The sequence below is a fragment of the Pogoniulus pusillus genome, chromosome 1 (assembly GCF_015220805.1).
Source record: "Pogoniulus pusillus isolate bPogPus1 chromosome 1, bPogPus1.pri, whole genome shotgun sequence".
Classification (NCBI taxonomy): Eukaryota; Metazoa; Chordata; class Aves; order Piciformes; family Lybiidae; genus Pogoniulus; species Pogoniulus pusillus.
The window spans coordinates 20,594,519-20,614,445 of NC_087264.1; the positions used below are offsets into that span (position 1 = coordinate 20,594,519).

Consider the following 19,927-nt stretch of genomic DNA (forward strand, 5'->3'; position numbering starts at 1 on the left):
AGGAGAGAGGGAAGGAGGAAAGGAGACAATGTGTGAAGTATTGAAAATAGGCGGAGAAGACAAAAGGGAGGGGTGTGAGGATGTAGAGAGAGACAAATAGACAGAGACAGAGAGGTAGAGACAGGTCCTTTCTGTAAGCCCTCAAGGGTCAGGAAAGAGTTTGCAGGATCATGATACCCCCTCGTCATGCCATGTAGATTTGCAAAGACCTGTGTCTGGAGAGGAAGGCAGACAATTCTCCACACAGCTGAGGAGAGCTGAGTTGAATAACCTGGAGGGAGAAGACATAAATATATGGCCAAGACTTTCTTGTATTGTTGTTGAGTGTCGGGGAGTGAGGATTAGGGTGGGGGGAAGGATAGATTGACTGCAAAATCCCCTTCTGCTCCTCGGAAAAACAACCTAAACCCACAATTAAGAATGTTATTGGGGAAGCCCTCCATCTTAAAACCTTGAAAGATGAGAACACTGGAACATGATGCCCCAGGAAAGTGGTGAGGTCACCATTCCTGTAGGTGTTCAGAAGCCATGTACATGTGGCACCTTGGGACATAACCATTAGTGTGCATGGTGGTCTTGGGTTGATGGTTGGACTTGATGACCTTGGAGGTTTTTTGCAACCTTTATGCTTCTATGATTCTATTCTATGATTTTGTGGGTGTCCCCATCTTCCCCCATCCTGAAAGACAGGGTGTCCTTAATATGAAAACCATGTAATTTCTAACCAGAGGATTTTCTTCTCAACTTTCCGTCTCTTCCCCACTCAACTCTGCCACTATGTGGCAGCACTCAAAGAGAACTTGGAAAAAAAACAAACATAAAATCACTTAGGCAATGAAAAAAATCAAACTACTGAGACCACATCTGGAGTACTGTGTCCAGTTCTGTGCTCTCCAGTTCAAGAGAGACAGGAAACTACTGGATAGAGTCCTGTGTAGGCTACAAAGATCCTGAGGGGACTGGAGAAATCTCTGCAAGGAAAGGCTGAGAGACCTGGGGCTGTTAAGCCTGGAAAAGCAGCCTGAGAAGGGATTGGATTAATGCTCAGTAAGAGCTGAAGGGTGGGGGGCAAGCGGATAGAGCCAGGCTCTTTTCTGTGGTGCCTAGTATTGGGACAAGGGGCAACAGGCACAAAATACAACCCAGGAGGTTCTATCTGAAGATGAGGAAAAAACTTCTTTCCTGTGAAGGAGCCCTGAAGCAGGCTGCCCAGAGAGGTTGCGGAGTCTCCTTCTCTGAGATTCCAAACCTACCTGGAGACTGTGATCCTGGGCAAGCTCTGTGAGTCACCCTGCTTTAGCAGTGGGGTTAGAACAGATGATCTCCAGAGGGCTTGTTTAGCCTGGAGAAGAGGAGGCTCAGGGCAAACCTCATTGCTGTCCACAAGTACCTGAAGGGAGGCTGTAGCCAGGTGGGGTTGGGCTCTTCTCCCAGGCAACCAGCAACAGAACAAGGGGACACAGTCTCGAGTTGTGCCAGGGGAGGTCGAGGCTGGATGTTAGGAGGAAGCTGTTGCCAGAGAGAGTGAATGGCATTGGAATGGGCTGCCCAGGGAGGCTGTCCCTGGAGGTGTTAAAAAAAACACTGGATGAGGCACTTAGTGCCATGGTCTAGTTGATTGGATGGGGCTGGGTGCTAGGTTGGACTGGATGATCTTGGAGGTCTCTTCCAACCTGCTTGATTCTATAATTCTGTGTTCTCGTCCAACTCCTACCATTTTGTGATTCTGTGACTCTGAAATGCCTTAGAACTTTGCAAAGAAACAAGAAAATGTCAGAGTAATAACAATGGAGACAAAAACTACTTTGCAACAGTCATCACCCTTAATATAACTACTGGTACCAAGGGAAGGAAAGATGAAGTCATGCTTTTCAGGATCTTTCAAGCTCTTTCCGTAGGGAGCTTGATGTGCTTTGAAGCAGCTTGTTATTTACAGTGAATTTATTTACCAGCTCCTTTTCCCTTGTAGCCTGTAAGTATTATGTGGCAAAACTGTATTCCCTGCCTCAAAGTTCCACACATGCCCTTCCAGGTGAGATTCATTCCCAGAAGAGCTCTCACATGGAATTGTCTAAAGGCTGTGTGGTAATTGCTTCTGTTAGTGCCAATCCACCATCACGTTTCTCTCTTGCTCACCTGCACATGCATTAAATGAAATGAATCTTCCATGCACTCGTATTTTTGGATGCACCAAGCAAAGACACATTCAATTACCCTCTTATTAAGTATGAATAAAGGCTTCCAGACAATTTCCCCAGGATGTAGGTCAAAGCCACTTGGCTTGGTGGTCACCCAACCTCTGCTCAACACATTTGTTTGTGCACTTATTCTTCAAGGCATCTTAAATTATCAGTGTGTGCTGCTGCCCCAAAGAATGAAAGAGAGGCCTTCTCACCTCTTTGCTGTTGTAGAATGGAGGGATTCTTGGATTATCAATAAGAAACTGGGAAACTCCAATTCTGTCTGAAATGGAATGGCAGCAAGCTGCAAGTGCTGCAAGCAGTGATTTATTACTGAGTCCTGCATCAAGGAATAAGCAGCTTCAAGTCCTTAGTAATGTCCTGTTGTTCTGCAGAAAGGAACATACATGCTGTACTTTACAAAATTTGCCCCAAACACAAGGACATGGAACTGTTTGAGACAGTCCAGAGGAGGCCATAAAGATGCTCAGAGGGCTGCAGCAGCTCTGCTGTGAGGACAGGCTGAGAGAGTTGGGGCTTTTCAGCCTGGAAAAGAGAAGGCAGACCTTGGAGTGGCCTTCCAGTATCTGAAGGGGACCTACAGGAGGGCTAGACAGGGACTATTGACAAGGTCTTGTAATGACAGGATGAGGAAGAATGGGCTTAAACTGGCAGTGGGGAGATTGAAACTAGATGTAAGGAAGAAGTTTTTTCTAGTGAGGGTGGTAAGACACTGGCACAGGCTGCCCAGGAAGGCTGTGTCTGCTCCTTCCCTGGAGGTGTTCAAGGCCAGGCTGGATGAGGCCTTGAGCATCTGTTCTAGTGGGAGGTGTCCCTGCCTATGGTGAGGAGTTGGAACTGGATGATCTTTGAGGTCCCTTCCTCCACCTGCCAAAGACCTAAATTGCGGGACATAAAATTATGATCAAAGTCCCTTGGAAAGGTGCAGGGAAAGAAATGATTCAGGCAGAAAAGGAAATGTGATGTTATTGCAGCTGGGCCTGAGCAAGAGCTGGAGAAAACTTTGTGGCAGAGAAACTATGTGCATATAGAAAAAAAAAAAAAAGAGGTTCTTTCCCTTGAACGAAAGATCTCCCAAGTAACACGACAAGAGGAAATTGCTTCAAAATGCACCAGGAGAGGTTTAGGGAAAATGCCTTCCCCAAATTGGTTCCCAAGCCCTGAAACTGGCTGTTCAGGGCAGTGGTGGAGTTCCCACCCCTGAAGATGTTTAAAAGCCATGTAGATATGGTGCTGAGGGACATGGTTTAGTGGTGGCCTTGGCAGTGCTGGGTTAACAGTCGGACTTGAGTATCTTAGTCACTTCGAACTGAAACAATTTCATCACTATGAAAAGCTTCAGGTGCTGGCAGACTGCAATGAAAAGATGTGGGATCTGTCTGCTAACTCCCCCTTGTGCTTGAGAACTAAGTACTCAACCATCAAGTTACCTTCTGCTACAAGTAAGGGAAGATGCAGGAGACAGAAATGGACTGAAGTGAGGGCAATCTGTTCTCCCTGTAAGTAGAAAATGAAATAGGTTAATGAAACAAAGAGAGTCTTTATAAGTAAATATGAAATTGGTCAGTGAAATAACCAGAGCACAACAGAGAAACATAGTTGCTTTGTTTCTTTAAGATAACACAGAATACAGCTGGAAAGAGAGATTGTCTTTATAGTCCTCCAATAAGGAGATGATGAATTGTGGAAGGAAAGATTAAAAACTGAGGAAGTAAGCAGTTTTCTTGAAGGTCACAGAATCATAGAATCAACCAGGTTGGAAGAGACCTCCAAGCTTATCCAGTCCAACCTAGCACCCAGCCCTAGCCAATCAACCAGATCATGGCACTAAGTGCCTCATCCAGTCTTTGCTTGAACACTTCCAGGGATAGCAACTTCACCATCTCCCTGGGCAGTCCATTCCAATGCCAATCACTCTCTCTGGCAAGAACACCCTCCTAACATCCAGCCTAGACCTTCCCTGGCACAACTTGAGACTCTGTTCCCTTATTCTGTTGCTGGATGCCTGGGAGAAGACCCCAACCCCACCTGGCTACAGCCTCCCTTCAGGTAGCTGTAGACAGCAATGAGGTCTGCCCTGAGCCTCCTCTTCTGCAGGCTGCACACCCCCCAGCTCCCTCAGCCTCTCCTCACAGGGCTCTGCTCCAGGCCCCTCACAGCTTTGTCGCCCCTCTCTGGACACATTCCAGTATCTCAACATCTCACTTGAGGAGCCCAGAACTGGACACAGCACTCAAGGTGTGGCCTGACCAGTAATGAGTACAGGGGCAGAATAACTTCCCTTGTCCTGCTGGCCACACTGTTCCTGATCCAGGCCAGGATGCCATTGATTATCCTGGCCACCTGGGCACACTGCTGGCTCTGGTTCAGCTACTCTCTACCAGCACCCCCAGGTCCCTCTCTGCCTGGCTGCTCTCAGCCACTCTGTCCCCAGCCTGTAGTGATGCTTGGGGTGGTTGTGGCCAAAGTGTAGAACCCTGCACTTGGCCTTGTTCAATCTCATCCCATTGGCCTCTGCCCACCCATCCAGCCTGGCAAGGTCCCTCTGCAGGGCTGAGTCTACTAAACAATTAAAGCTTTCAAGTTTTCAAAATTTCAAGTCTCTGAGCATGCATGAACCTTGGGGTTAACTAGAGAGCAGACCAATGTAGAACACCAGACCATCAGAGGAGGAGGAAGTCAGGGGGATTGAAGACCCTTCCTCCAAATTCACCAGAGGATGGGGGTGTGCATGTGGAAGACACACTTGCATATATTAGCCTTAGGTCCCAAAAGACTAATTAATGTACTAATTGTTTCTTGGAAAAGCAATGAGTGTGTATCAATCTGTCTAAGACCACATCTAAACCCTGTTCAGCATGTATGAACTCATGCATCCAGTGGTAAACAAATGCCTCTTTGCTCCCTTGGCCTTTCAGTATCTGAAGGCGGGCTACAAAAAAGCTGGGGAGGGACTTTTCAGGATATTAGGGAGTGACAGGACTAGGGGCAATGGAGCAAAGCTGGAGATGGGTAGGTTCAGGCTGGACGTGAGGAGGAAATTCTTCACCATGTGAGAGTGGTGAGAGGCTGGAATGAGTTGCCCAGGGAGGTGGTTGAGGCCCCATGGCTGGAGGTGTTTAAGGCCAGGCTGGATGAGGCTCTGGCCAGCGTGATTGAGGGTAGGGTGTCCCTGGGCATGGCAGGGGGGTTGGAACTGGCTGCCTCTTGTGGTCCCTTCCAACGCTGACTGATTCTGTGATTCTGTGATTCCCTAAAACCTTCAGAACTGGGTTCTGAGAGCCTGAATCCAGTATTTGTGGTAACAACCCTATACAGGAATTTCCTCACTTCACTGCCACAACTTGGTAATAAGTGCTCTGAGCTGGACAAGAAGCAAGGCATGGTTCCAACTAAACACGAGGAGAAGCTTCTCTGGTGGGAAGGTGCTGGAGCCTTGGTCAGGTTGCTCAGATAGGTTGTGGAGTCTCTTCTAATGAGATTCCAGAGCCACCTGGACATTGTGATCCTGGGTGACCCTGCTTTAGCAGAGAGATCGGAATAGATGATCTCCAGGGCTCCCTTCCAGCCGCCTCCACTCCGTGCCTCTAAAGGACTCACCCAAGGCTCTGTGACCACCCCCAGGGCCTCGCCCGCCTGCCACACCCCCCGAAAGCAGCATAGCGCCGTGCGAGGCGGCGCAGGAGGAGTCCTCGCCGCTCAGTGGCCGAGCTACACGTCTGTCATCCTGCGCGGCTTGCTATAGGGTGCCGCCCGCCTTGGGCCCGCCCGGAGGGGCAGGCTGCTGCCGGCAGGCGGCGCCGGCGGTGACGCGCGGGAGGGCGGAAGCGCGCGCGCGGCGCGGCGCTGGAAGATGGCGGCCGCCGGGCAGCTGTGGGCCGGCCTCTGCCTGGCGCTGGTGGCCGGCGCGGTGGCGCTGGGCAGGCAGAGCCCGGTGAAGGTGCTGTCGGACGAGATGTGGCGGGAGCTGCTGCAGGGCGAGTGGATGGTGGAGTTGTGAGTGGCTGGGGAGTCGTTCGGGGTGCCGGGGCCCGGTGGGTTGGGCTTGAGGGGGTCTCTGGGGCCGCGGGAGCTGAGCGGTTTAGCCACAGCCGTTTTGTTGCTCCTAGCTACGCCCCGTGGTGTCCTGCCTGCCAGAGCCTGCAGCCAGAGTGGGAGAAGTTCGCGGAGTGGGGAGAAGACCTGGAGGTGAACATCGCCAAAGTGGATGTCACGGAGCAGCCGGGTGCGCATCTGCTGGGGACAGTTGTGTCCTCCTCGGGGCTTTGGGCGTCTGGGATGTCGGGCACAGCTCGCAGAACACTGGGTGTGCCGGTAGCAATGCGAAGAGCTCGGGGGAAACCGTAAAGATCTACTGATCTTTAGTGGAGGCAGATTGCTGTAAACAAGCAAATCCGTAATAAAGAAAGGGAAGTTATTTGCAGAGTGATTTTCGAGGCTTTCAAGGAGATTTTTGGCCATACTTTTAAAGTATCATAGAGGAAAAAAATTGGCTTCAGCCTTCTTTGTGTGTGGAGTTCAAGGGAGTACAAGCAGCCTGGTCTCCCTCAGCTGAGGGAAACTCTCAGAATGAGTGATTTCCCTTTGGAATGGGCTGCCCAGGGAGGTGGTGGAGGCACCGTCCCTGGAGGTCTTCAAGAAAAGACTGGATGAGGCACTTGGTGCCATGGTCTAGTTGACTGGATAGGGCTGGGTGATAGGTTGGACTGGATGATCTTGGAGGTCTCTTCCAACCTGGTTGATTCTATGAAGCTCCCTTCTCTGAATTGCCCATGTGTCTGTGTGGGGTTTGTGAAAATTACTTTCTCTATGCTGATGCTTTTCTCCAAAATCATATAAGAGTTTGGAAAATTGCCTCACTTTGATTGTTTTCTGCAAGCACTGAAGATTGCAGATTCATAGAATGGTTTGGATTGGAAGGGACCTTGAAGGTCATCTAGTTCCCACACCTGCATTGACAGGGACACACTCAGCTAGCCCAGATTGCTCTCTCTGAAGAGCTACAGCCGAAATAGTCAAATAGAACAGTTTTCCTTTACCCTGTTTTTGTCATTTTTCTTAACATCCTTTTTCCCCCTCAGAGAACCTTTCTCACTGTTTATCCAGAGACTTTTCTTTTAAACTGTGCACTGCTTTGATATGCACAAATTTGTATTTGTTTGCACTTAGAGGCAGATGCTTTGGGAGTATCTTTTTTTTTTGTTGTTGTTTTGGTGTATAATAGCATTTCTTGCCGTATAATAACATTTCTTGCCTTTTCTTAGAATCATAGAATCAACCAGGTTGGAAGAGATCTCCAAGCTCATCCAGTCCAACCTATCACCCAGTGCTATCCAGTCAACTAGACCATGGCACTAAGTGCCCCATCCAGTCTTGAACACCTCCAGGGAAGGTGACTTCATCACCTCCCTGGACATCCCATTCCAATAGCAAATCACTCTCTCTGTGAAGACCTTCCTCCTAACATCCAGCTCATACCTCCCCTGGCACAGGAAAGGGCCTAACCACAAATTTCTTTTTCCATGAAGGTGCTCTGCTATTCTGAAATTAACTGTTTTCTTACAGGATTAAGTGGAAGATTTGTCATAACAGCCCTTCCCACTATCTATCAGTAAGTATGAAATTCAACACCTCTGGGTTTGATTTTTTTTCTGCAGGAGAGAGAAGGGGTTTTAATTTTTGGGGGGTGAGGGAATAAATGAGCTTTACCATCCTTTTCAGGCATGTGAGTTCCTTTACACAGAGACAACACTGACTTACCTGCTGTGACCTCATACAACTGCCAGTTGGTTATTTTTGTTTCCCTTCAGGCCTTATTTAATGTATGTTTTCATGGGTGTTTCTGTTTTGCAATCTTCTGTCTGAAGGTTGATCTTCATGCAGTCATGTGGCAAGTGCCTTAGGAAGATCATTATCTTTCTATGGGATCAAGGCCTAAAGCTAGCCAAGGTGCACATGTAGTCGGGAAATAGTGATAGTCAGGAATTTTGGAAACATGGGACAAATAAAGCAAAGTAAAACTATAACAATTTAACCAATGAAAACTAGGCAAGCTTATGGGAAGGAAAATGCTGACTGGAAGGAAACACTGCATGCTTGGACCGCTTGAAAAACAAAGGACTGGATTTATTTCTTTTACAGCTGTAAGGATGGACAGTTCAGGAGATACCAGGGTGCAAGAACTAAAACTGATTTCATCAATTTCATCAGTGACCAGGAGTGGAAATCTATTGAACCAGTTTCATCATGGTTTGGGCCTTCCTCTTTCCTGTAAGTTTCAGTATGAACTTTACAGTAACTTGTCAGATGAACACACTTGAAAGGCATGCCACAGGTCTTTAGGTGTGGCACTTCATAGAATCAACCAGGTTGGAAGAGGCCTCCAAGACCATCCAATCAAACCTGGCACCCAGCCCTAGCCATTCAACTAGACCATAGCACTGAGTGCCCCATCCAGTCTTCGCTTGAACACCTCCAGGGATGGCAACTCCACCACCTCCCTGGGCAGCCCATTCCAATGCAAATCACTCTCTCTGGGAAGAACTTCCTCCTAACATCCAGCCTAGACCTCCCCTGGCACAACTTGAGACTGTGTCCCCTTCTTCTGGTGCTGCTTGCCTGGCAGAAGAGACCAACCCCACCTGGCTACAGCCTCCCTTCAGGGAGTTGTAGACAGCAGTGAGGTCACCCCTGAGCCTCCTCCAGGCTGCATGCCCCCAGCTCCTTTGTTCACAGCTTACACAGCAGCTTTGCTCTGCTGAGAAACGTGAATGTGATAGGTCAGTGGTCATGGCTCTTCCATTAGTTCTGCTGAGGCCACAATCATAAGAACTGGCTGCAGTTTCAGGCTCCCTGCTGCAAGAAGGACATTGAGGTGCTGGAGTATCCAGGGAAGGGCATTGAACCTGGTGAAGGGTCTACTGCACAGGTCTGGTGAGGAGCAGCTGAGAGTGAATTGGAGTTGTTCAGCCTGGGGTGAATGAGACTGAGGGGAGACCTGGCTCTCTACAACTCCCTGAAAGGGGTTGGAGTGAGGTGAGGGTTGGTCTGTTCTCCCAAGAAACAGGTAATAGGACAAGAGGAAAGGCCTCAAGTGCCATCAGGGGAGGTTTAGGTTGAATATTAGGAGAAACTTCTTGCCTGCAAGGGTTCTAAAATACTGTGCAGACTGCCCAGGTAGACGGTTGAATCCCCATCCTTGGAAGTCTTAGACTCAGATATGTGGTGCAGAGGAATATGGTTTGGCACCAGACTTGGCAGATTTAATGAGTGGTTGGTCTTCTGCTACGTTACAAAGTCTGTGGTTGTGCACAGCAGAAAGGTCCTAAGCAAGGTTTACTTCAAGGCTTCCGAGAGCCATAGGTGGTTGCATTGTACCAAACTGTTGTCAGTAATTATTGATACTTGGAAGTTTTTTGATTATTCAGTAGAAAGATGTTTTGCCCAGCTAAATTCTAGGAAATTGCCAATAAGAAATTAAGAATCGTGGAGCAACGTAGAATCAGTCAGGGTTGAAAGGGACCACAAGGAGCATCTAGTTCCAACCCCCCTGCCATGGGCAGGGACACCCTACCCTCAATCAGGCTGGCCAGAGCCTCAGCCAGCCTGCCCTTAAACACCTCCAGCCATGGGGCCTCAACCACCTCCCTGGGCAACCCATTCCAGCCTCTCACCACTCTCATGTCTGAAGAACTTCCTCCTCACGTCCAGTCTGAATCTCCCTACCTCCAGCTTTGCTCCATTCCGCCTAGTCCTGTCACTCCCTGACAGCCTAAAAAGTCCCTTCCCAGCTTTTTTGGAGACCCCCTTCAGATCCTGGAAGGCCACAAGAAGGTCACCTCAGAGCCTTCTCTTCTCCAGACTGAACAGCCCCAACTCACTCGGTCTGTGCTCACAGCAGAGCTGCTGCAGCCCTCTGGTCATCCTTGTGGCCCTTCTCTGGACACACTCCAGCATCTCCACATCCCTCTTGTAATAGGTTCTCCAGAACTGGATGCAGTACTCCAGGTGAGATCTCACCAGAGTGTAGTAGAAGGGGAGAATCACCTCCCTTGACCTGCTAGCCACACTTCTGATACAACCCTGGCTCTGGTTGGTTTTGGGCTGCAAGTGCACACTGCTGGCTCTTGTTTGCTGTGATTTCTATATATGGAGTGGACATTTAGGAAAACATCTGTAATATAAAGCAAAGTTAAAGTGGAAAGGAGAAGGTTGCTTAATTGAAAGATAGCTGGCATAAAGAGACTGTAGTCTGAGGAAAAAAACATGCTCTTTGGAATTCTTGCTGGGTTTATGGCTTAATGGGCTTTCAGTTCTGGATGCATCTCCTTTGTGGTGGTTTCAGAGTCATTGAGTAGCTGTGAAGGATAAAGCATGTTTGGGAGACCTTTGATTCAGGTGATTGAGCCAATTTTTTTTCATTTGCTGTTAATCAGAAATCGTGGCTGAAATGCCTCTGAGCTAATTGTGCTGCACTGTATCACAGACTGGTGGAAGTTGGAAGGGACCTCTAGTGATCATCCAGTCCAACCCTGCTTCTAAAACAGGGCCACCCGCAGCAGGCTGCTTGGGATCACAATATCCATCTGAATTGGGAATCTCTCCATAGAAGGAGTCCCCACAACCTCTCTGGACAGCCTGCTTCAGGGCTTCAGCACCCTCACAGGAAAGAAGTTTCTTCTGTTCAGATGGAACCTCCTGGGTTCCAGTTTGTACCCATTGCCACTTGTCACTGGGCACCAATGAGAAGAGTCTGGACTCATCCTTTTGAACTCAGACATTTAGCTATTGATCAGATCTTCTCAGGCTGTTCCTCTGCAGGCTAAACAGTCCCAGATATCTCAGTTGTGTTGGCTTGATAGTAGGAGGAAGTTCTTTCCAGAGAGAGTGATTTGCCATTGGAATGGGCTGCCCAGGGAGGTTGTGGAGTTGTCATCCCTCGAGGTGTTCAAGAAAAGACTGGATGGGACACTTAGTGCCATGGTCTAGTTGATTGGGTAGGGCTGGGTGCTAGGTTGGACTGGATGGTCTTGGAGGCCTCTTCCAACCTGGTTGAGTCTATGATTCTAAGGAAAGGCAAGAAAGTTTATTATACAGCAATAAATGCTATTACACACCAAAACAACAACAAAAAAGATTTCATGGATTGATAGAATGGTTTGGGTTGAGTGAGGTGTTGAAGATCATCCAGTTCCAACCCCACTGCCATGGGCAGGGACACTTCCACTAGACCAGGTTGTTCAAGACCTCATCCAGTCTAGCCTTGAACACCACCAGGTCACCCATGAACTTCCTGGGCAACCTGTTACAGTGTCAAACCACTCTCACTGCAAAGATACTTCAGTCATGTCAGCATCTGTGAAGCCCTGGCAGATAGCAGAGTTCTGCCTGGTTTCTTACAAACTGTTGGTCCAAGTAGAAGATAAACAGAAGTAACTGAAATTCCTGTGTCAGCAAGTGCTAATCAAGGAAGCTTCTGAATTTGTAGCTGTCCAGATTCAGAATGTTATCCAAGCTGATGGTGGTACTGAAAGTACCTGACAGAAAATAAAGTAGTTGGAAGAGAAACAGACAAGAGCAGAAAGGTGTTTTCAGAATGGGACTAAATGACCAGTTGGGTGGACCAGAAGTTGCTGGTGTGTGACTGGCTTAAAGATATCTTCAGTTCCTTTCTTCTCTCTGTTTCAGGATGAGCAGCATGTCAGCTCTGTTTCAGTTGTCCATGTGGATCAGGGTATGTGCTTGGAGCTCTGCTTTGATCTTTATCTTAACAGGCATCACATTCAGCTCTTCTGACAAGGGTTCTCCTATCTTTTGTTCCAGCACTGCCATGGTTACTTAACAGAGAATGTTGGGATACCAGTCTGGGGCTCCTATGCTGTTTTTGCCTTGGCAACTCTGTTCTCAGGACTGATCCTTGGACTTGTAAGTGAAGCACCTGAAACAGAGTGGCTTGTACCACTGGATATTACACCAACACCTTCTTTGCTTCAGTCTTTCATAGCAAAAACAATTGCTCTTGAGGTACCCAGCACCTTGGGCTCGAAGACAGGGATTGAGAGCAAAATTAAGCTCCCACAACCAAAGGGGCACTGGTCAGTGGTTTAAGTGGTCTTGGAGACGCATGGATATATGAAACTGGATGGGATCCACCCAAAGGTACTGAGGTAGCTGGTGAAGTGGTCACCAAGTTGTTCTCCATCCTGTACCAGCAGCTATGCCTAACTGGAGAGGTCCCAGCTGACTGGACGTTAAGAAATATAACTGCAAGAAAGGGCTGGAATGAGACTCTGGGGAGCTACAGACCTGTCAGTCTGACATCAGTCCTGGGGAATGTCCTGAAGCAGATCATCCTGAGTGTCAGTGTGTGGCTTATACAGGACAACCAGATGAGCAGGCCCAGCCAGCATGGGCATGTCCTGCTAGATAAATATGATCTCCTCCTACAACAAAGTGACCTGCTTAGTGCATGAGGGAAAGACAATTAATGTTGTTTACCACTTATTATAAAGCCTTTGACACAATGCCCACAACATACTCCTGGAGAAACTGGCTGCTCCTGGCTTAGATGGGTGGAGGCTTCACTGGCTTAAAAACAGGCTAGGTGGCCAGGCCCAAAGGGTGGTGGGGAATGAGGCTAGCTCCAGTTAGCAGCCAGCCACCAGTGGTGTTTGCCAGGGCTCAGTACTGAAACCACTTCCCTTTAACATATTTATTCGTGATCTGGATAAGGGGATCAAGGGCACCCACAGTGAGTTTGCAGATGACAGCAAACTAGGAGGGAGTGTTGACCTGCTTGAGAGTAGGCAGGTTCTACAGAGGGACCCAAACAGGCTGAATCAATGGGCTGAGGCCAGTGGGATGAACTGCAGCAAGGCCAAGGTACTGCACTTGGGTCACCACAACCTCATGAACTCTTGAGGCTTTGGGCCAGAATGTCAGGAAACTGCCCAGTGGAAGAGGGTGTGGGGTTGCTGATTGACAGCTGGCTGAAAAGCTGGTGTGTGCCCAGGTGCTAAGAAAGACCACCAGCATCCTGGCCTGGATCAGCAGTAGTTTGGCCAGCTGGACCAGGGCAGAGATTGGGGGGCACTGATGAGGCTGCACCTTGAATAGTGGGTTCAGTGTCAGGGCTTTTCACTCCAAGAAGGGCATCAATGTGCTGGAGCATGTCCAGAGAAGGGCAGTGAAGCTGGTGGAGAACAGCTCTGGTGAGGACCAGCTGAGGAAACTGGGGTTGCTCAGTCTGGAGAAAAGGAGACAGAGATGGAGAAACCATCTTGCTCTCTGTACTCTGAAAGGAGGTTGAAGTCAGGTGGGGGTTGGTCTCTTCTCCCAGGTAACAAGTGATAGGACAAGAGGAAATGACCTCAGGTTGCACTAGGGGAGATTTAGGTTGGGACATCGGGATAAATTTCTTCCCCTGAAGGGTTGTCAAGCCCTGAAAGAGGCTGCTCAGAGCAGTGGTGGAATCCCCATCCCTGGAGGGATTTCAAAGCTGTGTAGATGTGGTGCTGAGTGACATGGTTTAGTGGTGACCTGGCAGTGCTGGGTTAAGATTTGAACGTAACGATGGTCTCTTCCAATCTAAATGATTCTGTGAGTGTAATGCACTATGTTTGTGGTTCCAACTATGCTTTTCCTTGGTTTCAGATGATGGTCTTCCTAGCAGACTGTATCTGTCCATCCAAGAGGCACAGGCCTCCACAGTACCCTCACTCAAGTAAGTCCACTGTCTACTTGTTAATGTAGTGAAACTGGGAAATCTCTCTTGTTACATGTTGGTGTGGAGCTTGTGTCTGCAGGACAGGAAGGTCAGAAGTGTGTATAAATACTGTGTAGGAGTTTGTTTAATGTATGGAAGATGGATTCTTTCCTTCACATGCAGCTGTTTGCCCTTAGGCTTTAAAGTGGATTTGTATTTAGCTAAAACCACTTTTTGAGGAGATAAAAAAATGGGTTTTTTTTATAGCATTTTCATACCTCCAAGAGATGTAATTCCACATCTGCAGGGAGGTAAAAGTTTGCAATGGAGCTCTTACTGTTGCTTGGTTGGGCCAAAATGAGGATTAAAGTGAATTTCCTTTTCTGTGGATAATAAATGATTCGGCTCAGGATTAGCCTCTGGAAATTTTTAAAGGCAATCTTAGTCATGGAAGAACCATTTGAATGCTGCTTTTTGAGGAACCTGGTTCATCTTTATTTCAAAGCTTGAGGAGGTTTTATGTTCTTTTGCCATTGTAGTTTGTGATCTGTTAAACCTTGACCTGGGATAACTTCATGCTAGTGACAGTTCTACCTCAGATGGCAGCTTAAGTGACTGGTACTGCAAAGTGCTGCCTGGACTAAATACATTAAAAATTCTGTGCTAGCCTTTCTTCTCAGCACTGGTGAGGCCACACCTCGAACACTGGCTTCAGTTTTGGGTCTCTCATTCCAAGAAGGATATCAAGGTGCTGGAGCAGGTCTAGAGAAGGGCAGTGAAGCTGGTGAAGGGTATGGAGAACAGCTCTGGTGAGGACCAGCTGAGGAAACTGAGGTTGCTCAGTCTGGAGAAAAGGAGGCAGAGATGGAGTAGCCATCTTGCTCTCTGTACTCTCTGAAAGGAGGTTGGAGTCAGGCAGGGGTTGGTCTCTTCTCCCAGGTAACAAGTGATAGGACAAGAGGAAATGACCTCAAGTTGCACTAGGGGAGATTTAGGTTGGGACATCGGGATAAATTTCTTCCCCTGAAGGGTTGTCAAGTGCTGGAAGAGGCTGCTCAGAGCAGTGGCGGAATCCCCATCCCTGGAGGGATTTCAAAGCTGTGTAGATGTGATGCTGAGTGACATGGTTTAGAGTTACATAATGGTTGAAGTTAATGATCTTAAAGGTTTCTTCCAACCAGAACAATTCTATGATGCTAAAATAAATATTTCCCATGGTATTGGTATTTATTTGTGTCTGCACGTTTCCCTTCCTCCTTAAGGAAAGCTAGCTCCAGAGTCAGCTCAACTGCTGAAAAAGTTGGACGAAGAGCAGGAAGCAGATGAGGAAGATCTCTCAGATGATGAAGCAGAGGGCAAAGAGGCATCCGACAGAAACTCGTCACCGAATGCTGTCAGGCAGCGCCCAGTGAACGCCGCTGCAGATAAATCTTAGCTGTGTTTGCACATAGGAGTAGTGTTATGAGTCACCAACTCAAAAGGAGGTAGATCAAATCCTTCAGCTTGAAGAGAAGAGCAACTCCTGTTGTGATGATATTGATGCATTTCATGAGTTCAGGACACACACAAAAGGAAAGCAGGAATCAGGTATTCCAAACTTAAATCATGCTGTCGCAAACGGCTGGAACTTCTCCTGGCAGTGTGCAGAGAAGTGCCAAGAAGTAATTGATGTAGCTTCTTGAACGACTTGTTCTATAGGAATTTTTTTTTTTTTTTAACAGGATGTAAAACAGTGTTAAGGGAACAATAACAAGGAAAATGCACTAACTTTGTGCTGTTAAAGCATTCAGAAAGGTTTCTCAGTATAAATCCTACCTAGCTGTGCTCGGAAGAAATGCTGGGGGGGTGGGGGAAATTCCTTCAGTTACGGGACACACTCCAGGCTTTTGATGTGATAACTGCTTTCTGCTATGACAATGAGTGCTGCAACACCCCTCCCCCCCGCCATCCTTCTTCCAGAGAGATGAAAGTTGCTGTCCTCATTTAGAGGAGCAGAAGCTGCCATATGGACAGAGAGCTTGTCCTGGCCATCCTCCCAGATGGAAGTTCCCACAAGTGCTTTGTGTGGTGTGGGTTCTCTGGCTGACCAGAAACCTGCTCTTTGCATTGATTTTTGTTGTTGTTTAAAGAAGGCTTCAGACAACTTGGCAGAGTTAATTCTCTAGAAAAATAACAAAACAAACCAGCAAGTAGCACTCTGTGATCTTGTTTGTCTCCATGACTCCAGTGGAAATAGTTTACACACAAGGTTCTCTGCTGACTTCAGAACCATTTATCCTGCTTCATGGCTGTAGGACTCTGCTCATTTTTAGTACATCAGCAGTAATTTCTCTTCAGTCAGATTTTTACTTCAAATACAGCCAGGCTGTACCTGCTTTGAGGGTAAATCTCATTCATCATTTCTTCATCAATTCTTTAACACAAAGTTGATTTTCCGTTTTCTCAAAATGTCTGGAAACAACCTCCCCCACAGATCTTCTTTTACAAACCTCCATGGTCTGCTGTGTTTTGTATGGGATCTGGGTAGAAATAAAAAGGATGCACATTGGGATTGTTGTTATCCTGCATCATTTGTCCAGAATTCTCCCTATTCCTTCAGTTAATTCAAGGAAGATTTGCCAGGCAAGAAGGGTCAGCCCATAGCTGAGCACATTTAGGGCTTTTAATAAGTCTCTTCAATTTTATTTTCTTTTTTAGTTTTCTAGTTTGTGGCTCTTCAGTGTTGTGGTTTTTTGTTGGTTTTGGGTTTTTTATTTGTTTATCTGAGTAGTTTTGCAGGGCTGGCAGTTGATAAATCCATGACCATAGTAAACATCATCACGAGTAATTAAGACCACAAGCATAGATATGGTTTTGATGATGTTTTTGCATTCTAAAGCCAAGTTCTTCTAGTGATTATGAAGACAGAGCATCAGATGAGCTAATAATGAATCCTGTAGGAACTGAAAGAACTATTGGGAAAAACAATACTCGAAGCTCTTGCAGGTGAAATCAGGTTGTAAGGATATTAAGATTCTACAATGGGTTTTGTCAGTTGTGACTGCTGATTTCTGAGGTGCATTTTAAGTATCTGCTTATAATTCATCATGTTATGGATGGAAAATGTTTCACTCAAATTTGAGAGTGAATCTTGCAAAAAATGCTTGGGTGAGTAAGAATGAATCATGTAGGATGACCTGGAGCTTCATCCTTTTGACTTTCTGAGGACAGCTGCTGTGGAATGAGTTACAACTTCAGTGCTGGGTTATATTAGGAATAAAAAACTGATGGTCAAAAGGATCCTTTTGGTTTAAATCTTGAGTTTTTAACTACCAATTTTATCCTAGCGTTGGAATGAAGTCTGTTGTGTGCTGTAAATGCCCTTCAAGTGTCAGTCTTGTGGGACTTGCCTTAAATTCTCTACAAGTTTAGTTCTTAACCTTTGTCACTAGTGAAACAAAGCAATAAATCTGTGCTGTCCTGAGGAGAGGGAACAGAGCTGCCTTTGACAAATAGTGCAGCCTGTTGGTTTAGAGAGGGTTTGAGGAGAGAGAAATGCTGTTGTGTGCTGGACTGTTTTAAAAGTTGAACTGTCTGGGCTTACTGTGGAATATATTTAACTGTAGCTGTTACAAAGTTTTCTAAGTTTTCAATTACTTTCAAACTCTTTGTGCAATATAGAGAGTGTAGAACAAAAGCTTTTTTGTTTTAGAAGAAACGACCTTATTGTTTAATTGCTGGACTTAGACCCCTGGTTTAACAACTCCTAGCACTAATTTACCTTGCTTTCTTCACACCCACCATTTCTTACTGCCTCCTGCTTTAGGCAAGGAACCAAATTCCATAACCACCTCAAGATTTAGCCTCTTTTTGTTCCCCAGTTTCTGGAATCCAGCCCCTCTGCCAGGCTTGTGATCAGTGTAACTTCAAGTTTTATTTTGCTGATCTGTAAGAAGCCTGTTTGATCTCTGTAAGTCTTCCTATTTTTAATAATGTTTTGGGGTTGTCCTGTAGATATTTAAGTTTCTGGTTTTAATTCTATATTCCAAAGATGTTTGAGGCTGAGTGAGGGTTGTGATACAATGAATGTCTTAAGAGCCTGTCCTTTGTGTGTATTGATGATGCTTGAATATCAGTTTTGTACAAGGCAAACTGCCCTTTTATCATCACCCTGACCAAGCATGTCCAGTTTAATTACAAAAGGAATTAATTAACTGTAATAATATTTTTTTCAATGTTTCAGTGAGTCTTCAAGTAAAAAATAACCATCAGCTTTGAATTCCTGTGTTTGTGTCATCATCTTCATAGAATCATGCAACGGTTTGGGTTGAAAGGGACCTTGAAGATCATCTAGTTCCAGCTTCCCTGTCATGAGCAGGGACACTTCCTACTAGACCAGGTTGCTCAAGGCTCCATCCAACATGGCTGTGAATAATTCCAGGCTTGGAAGTTCCATAGCTTCTCTGGGCAACCTATTTCAGAACCTCACTACTGTCATGGGGAAGAATTTCTTGCTTCTGTCAAATCTAAATGCAGCTTCTTTGTAGGACAGTAGCTTGCTGATTAGCATTGAAACAAAATTGCAGCTCTCTTCTTGTAACACTACAGCTGAAAAACTATTTTACAGAATTAGAGTGGTTTGGGTTGGAAGTGACCTATAAATGTCATCTAGTCAAATCCCTCTGCTGTCAGGAGCAGATTGATCTGGAATGGTTCTAGGGATGGGGCATCTATCACTTCTCTGGGCAGCCTGGGACAGGGTCTTGCCACTCTGTGTGAAACATTACTTCTCTGTACTCTGCTTTTTCCCTCTCTTAGCTTAACCCCATCTCCTCTTGTTCTGTCACAGTGGGCCCTGATCAAAAGTCTGTCCTCATCTTACTTGACCTTAACCTCATGCATGCAAAATCCAGCCTTCCAGAAAGCCCCTAGAACTCAATTGCTGGTAAATGCTGTAGCATGTAGGCTGGGATTTTGTTTCTTCTCCTGTCCTACAGATACTGAAGTTCTCCACCTTCCCCAAAAAGATACTTTGCCAAAGTGGCTGCCTACTCCGAGATCCAGGAGGAGTGCTAGGCAATGTATTGAAGGCTAGTGGTGTTTGTGATTGATGTCTTTGAAGTGACTTCAGCTTCTGAGCTGCCTGTGAGTGACAGAGTGGGGAAAAGATTACAGTGAAATCTTCTGGATGTTTCTTGAAAAGGTTCACTTAAAAATGCTGGATGAGAATTAGTTCAAGCTCCTCACTAAGGATAACAGTTTCGTTGGCTCTGCTTTTCCTTTTGGAGTCTTCTCAGATTTGCTGAGCCTAGATCTCAAGGTGTTGCCTGTTCCTGGTACTTTCTTAGACTCTCAATCTTTAACATCCATCAGCAATATACTATGTGGAGTGGTAACTCCTTGTCAGGCTCAGGACTGGGCTGACCAACAGACAAGAGACAGACTCTGTGAACCTCTTTTCCTTCCCAAAGGGAGGAAGGGAGAGAGACTGATGGGGTGGGAAGGAAACTCAACCAGCTGGGATGGAAAGAAGGATAATCCCATGGAACAGAGATAAAAGCACACAAGCCAAGAACCAACCTAATGCCTTATGGCAATGACAACACCACTGATGCTGAGGGCACGCACTGGGCAAATCTCAGACTGGATCCAGTGGCAGACAGGAACTAGTTTCAGGAGCTGGATGCTGGAGCCAGATTCAGGAACTCATGGCTTGGGATGGAAGGCAGAAGGGACACGGAGTCCTCAAGGTGAGGCTTGACTGCACTTGTCCCACAACTTGCTGCTGAAGATAATGTCTGTGGGATGAAATCCCCTGTTAGGCAGCTCAGGGTCACCTGTTCTGGCTCCTTCCCCCCACAGGTGCCACCTTTGCCTCCCTGGCCCTCAAGGCGAGGCACAAGCTGTGGCAGTGCCTTTGGTGTGCAGAGGGGCAAGTCTGAGGCAGAGCCTTTGTGCAGCCCAGCCTTTGGCCAGAACTCTCTCCCCATCAATTTCTCCCTGCTAGGAGCAGCCCCTGACTGTGCAACCCTGCCCTGAACAT

At 46.9% G+C, this 19,927-nt stretch overlaps 1 protein-coding gene across 1 annotated transcript; it reads left to right on the forward strand.

Annotated features, from left to right (window-relative positions):
- The first annotated feature begins 6,010 nt into the window (after positions 1 to 6,010).
- Positions 6,011 to 18,161, forward strand: TMX1 (thioredoxin related transmembrane protein 1). Its single transcript, XM_064143269.1, has 8 exons — positions 6,011 to 6,197; positions 6,311 to 6,426; positions 7,767 to 7,812; positions 8,343 to 8,471; positions 11,889 to 11,934; positions 12,024 to 12,125; positions 13,854 to 13,923; positions 15,168 to 18,161. The coding sequence occupies exons 1-8, from the start codon at positions 6,055 to 6,057 to the stop codon at positions 15,338 to 15,340; spliced, it is 825 nt and encodes a 274-aa protein (XP_063999339.1). The 5' UTR covers positions 6,011 to 6,054; the 3' UTR covers positions 15,341 to 18,161.
- Positions 18,162 to 19,927: the final 1,766 nt, after the last annotated feature.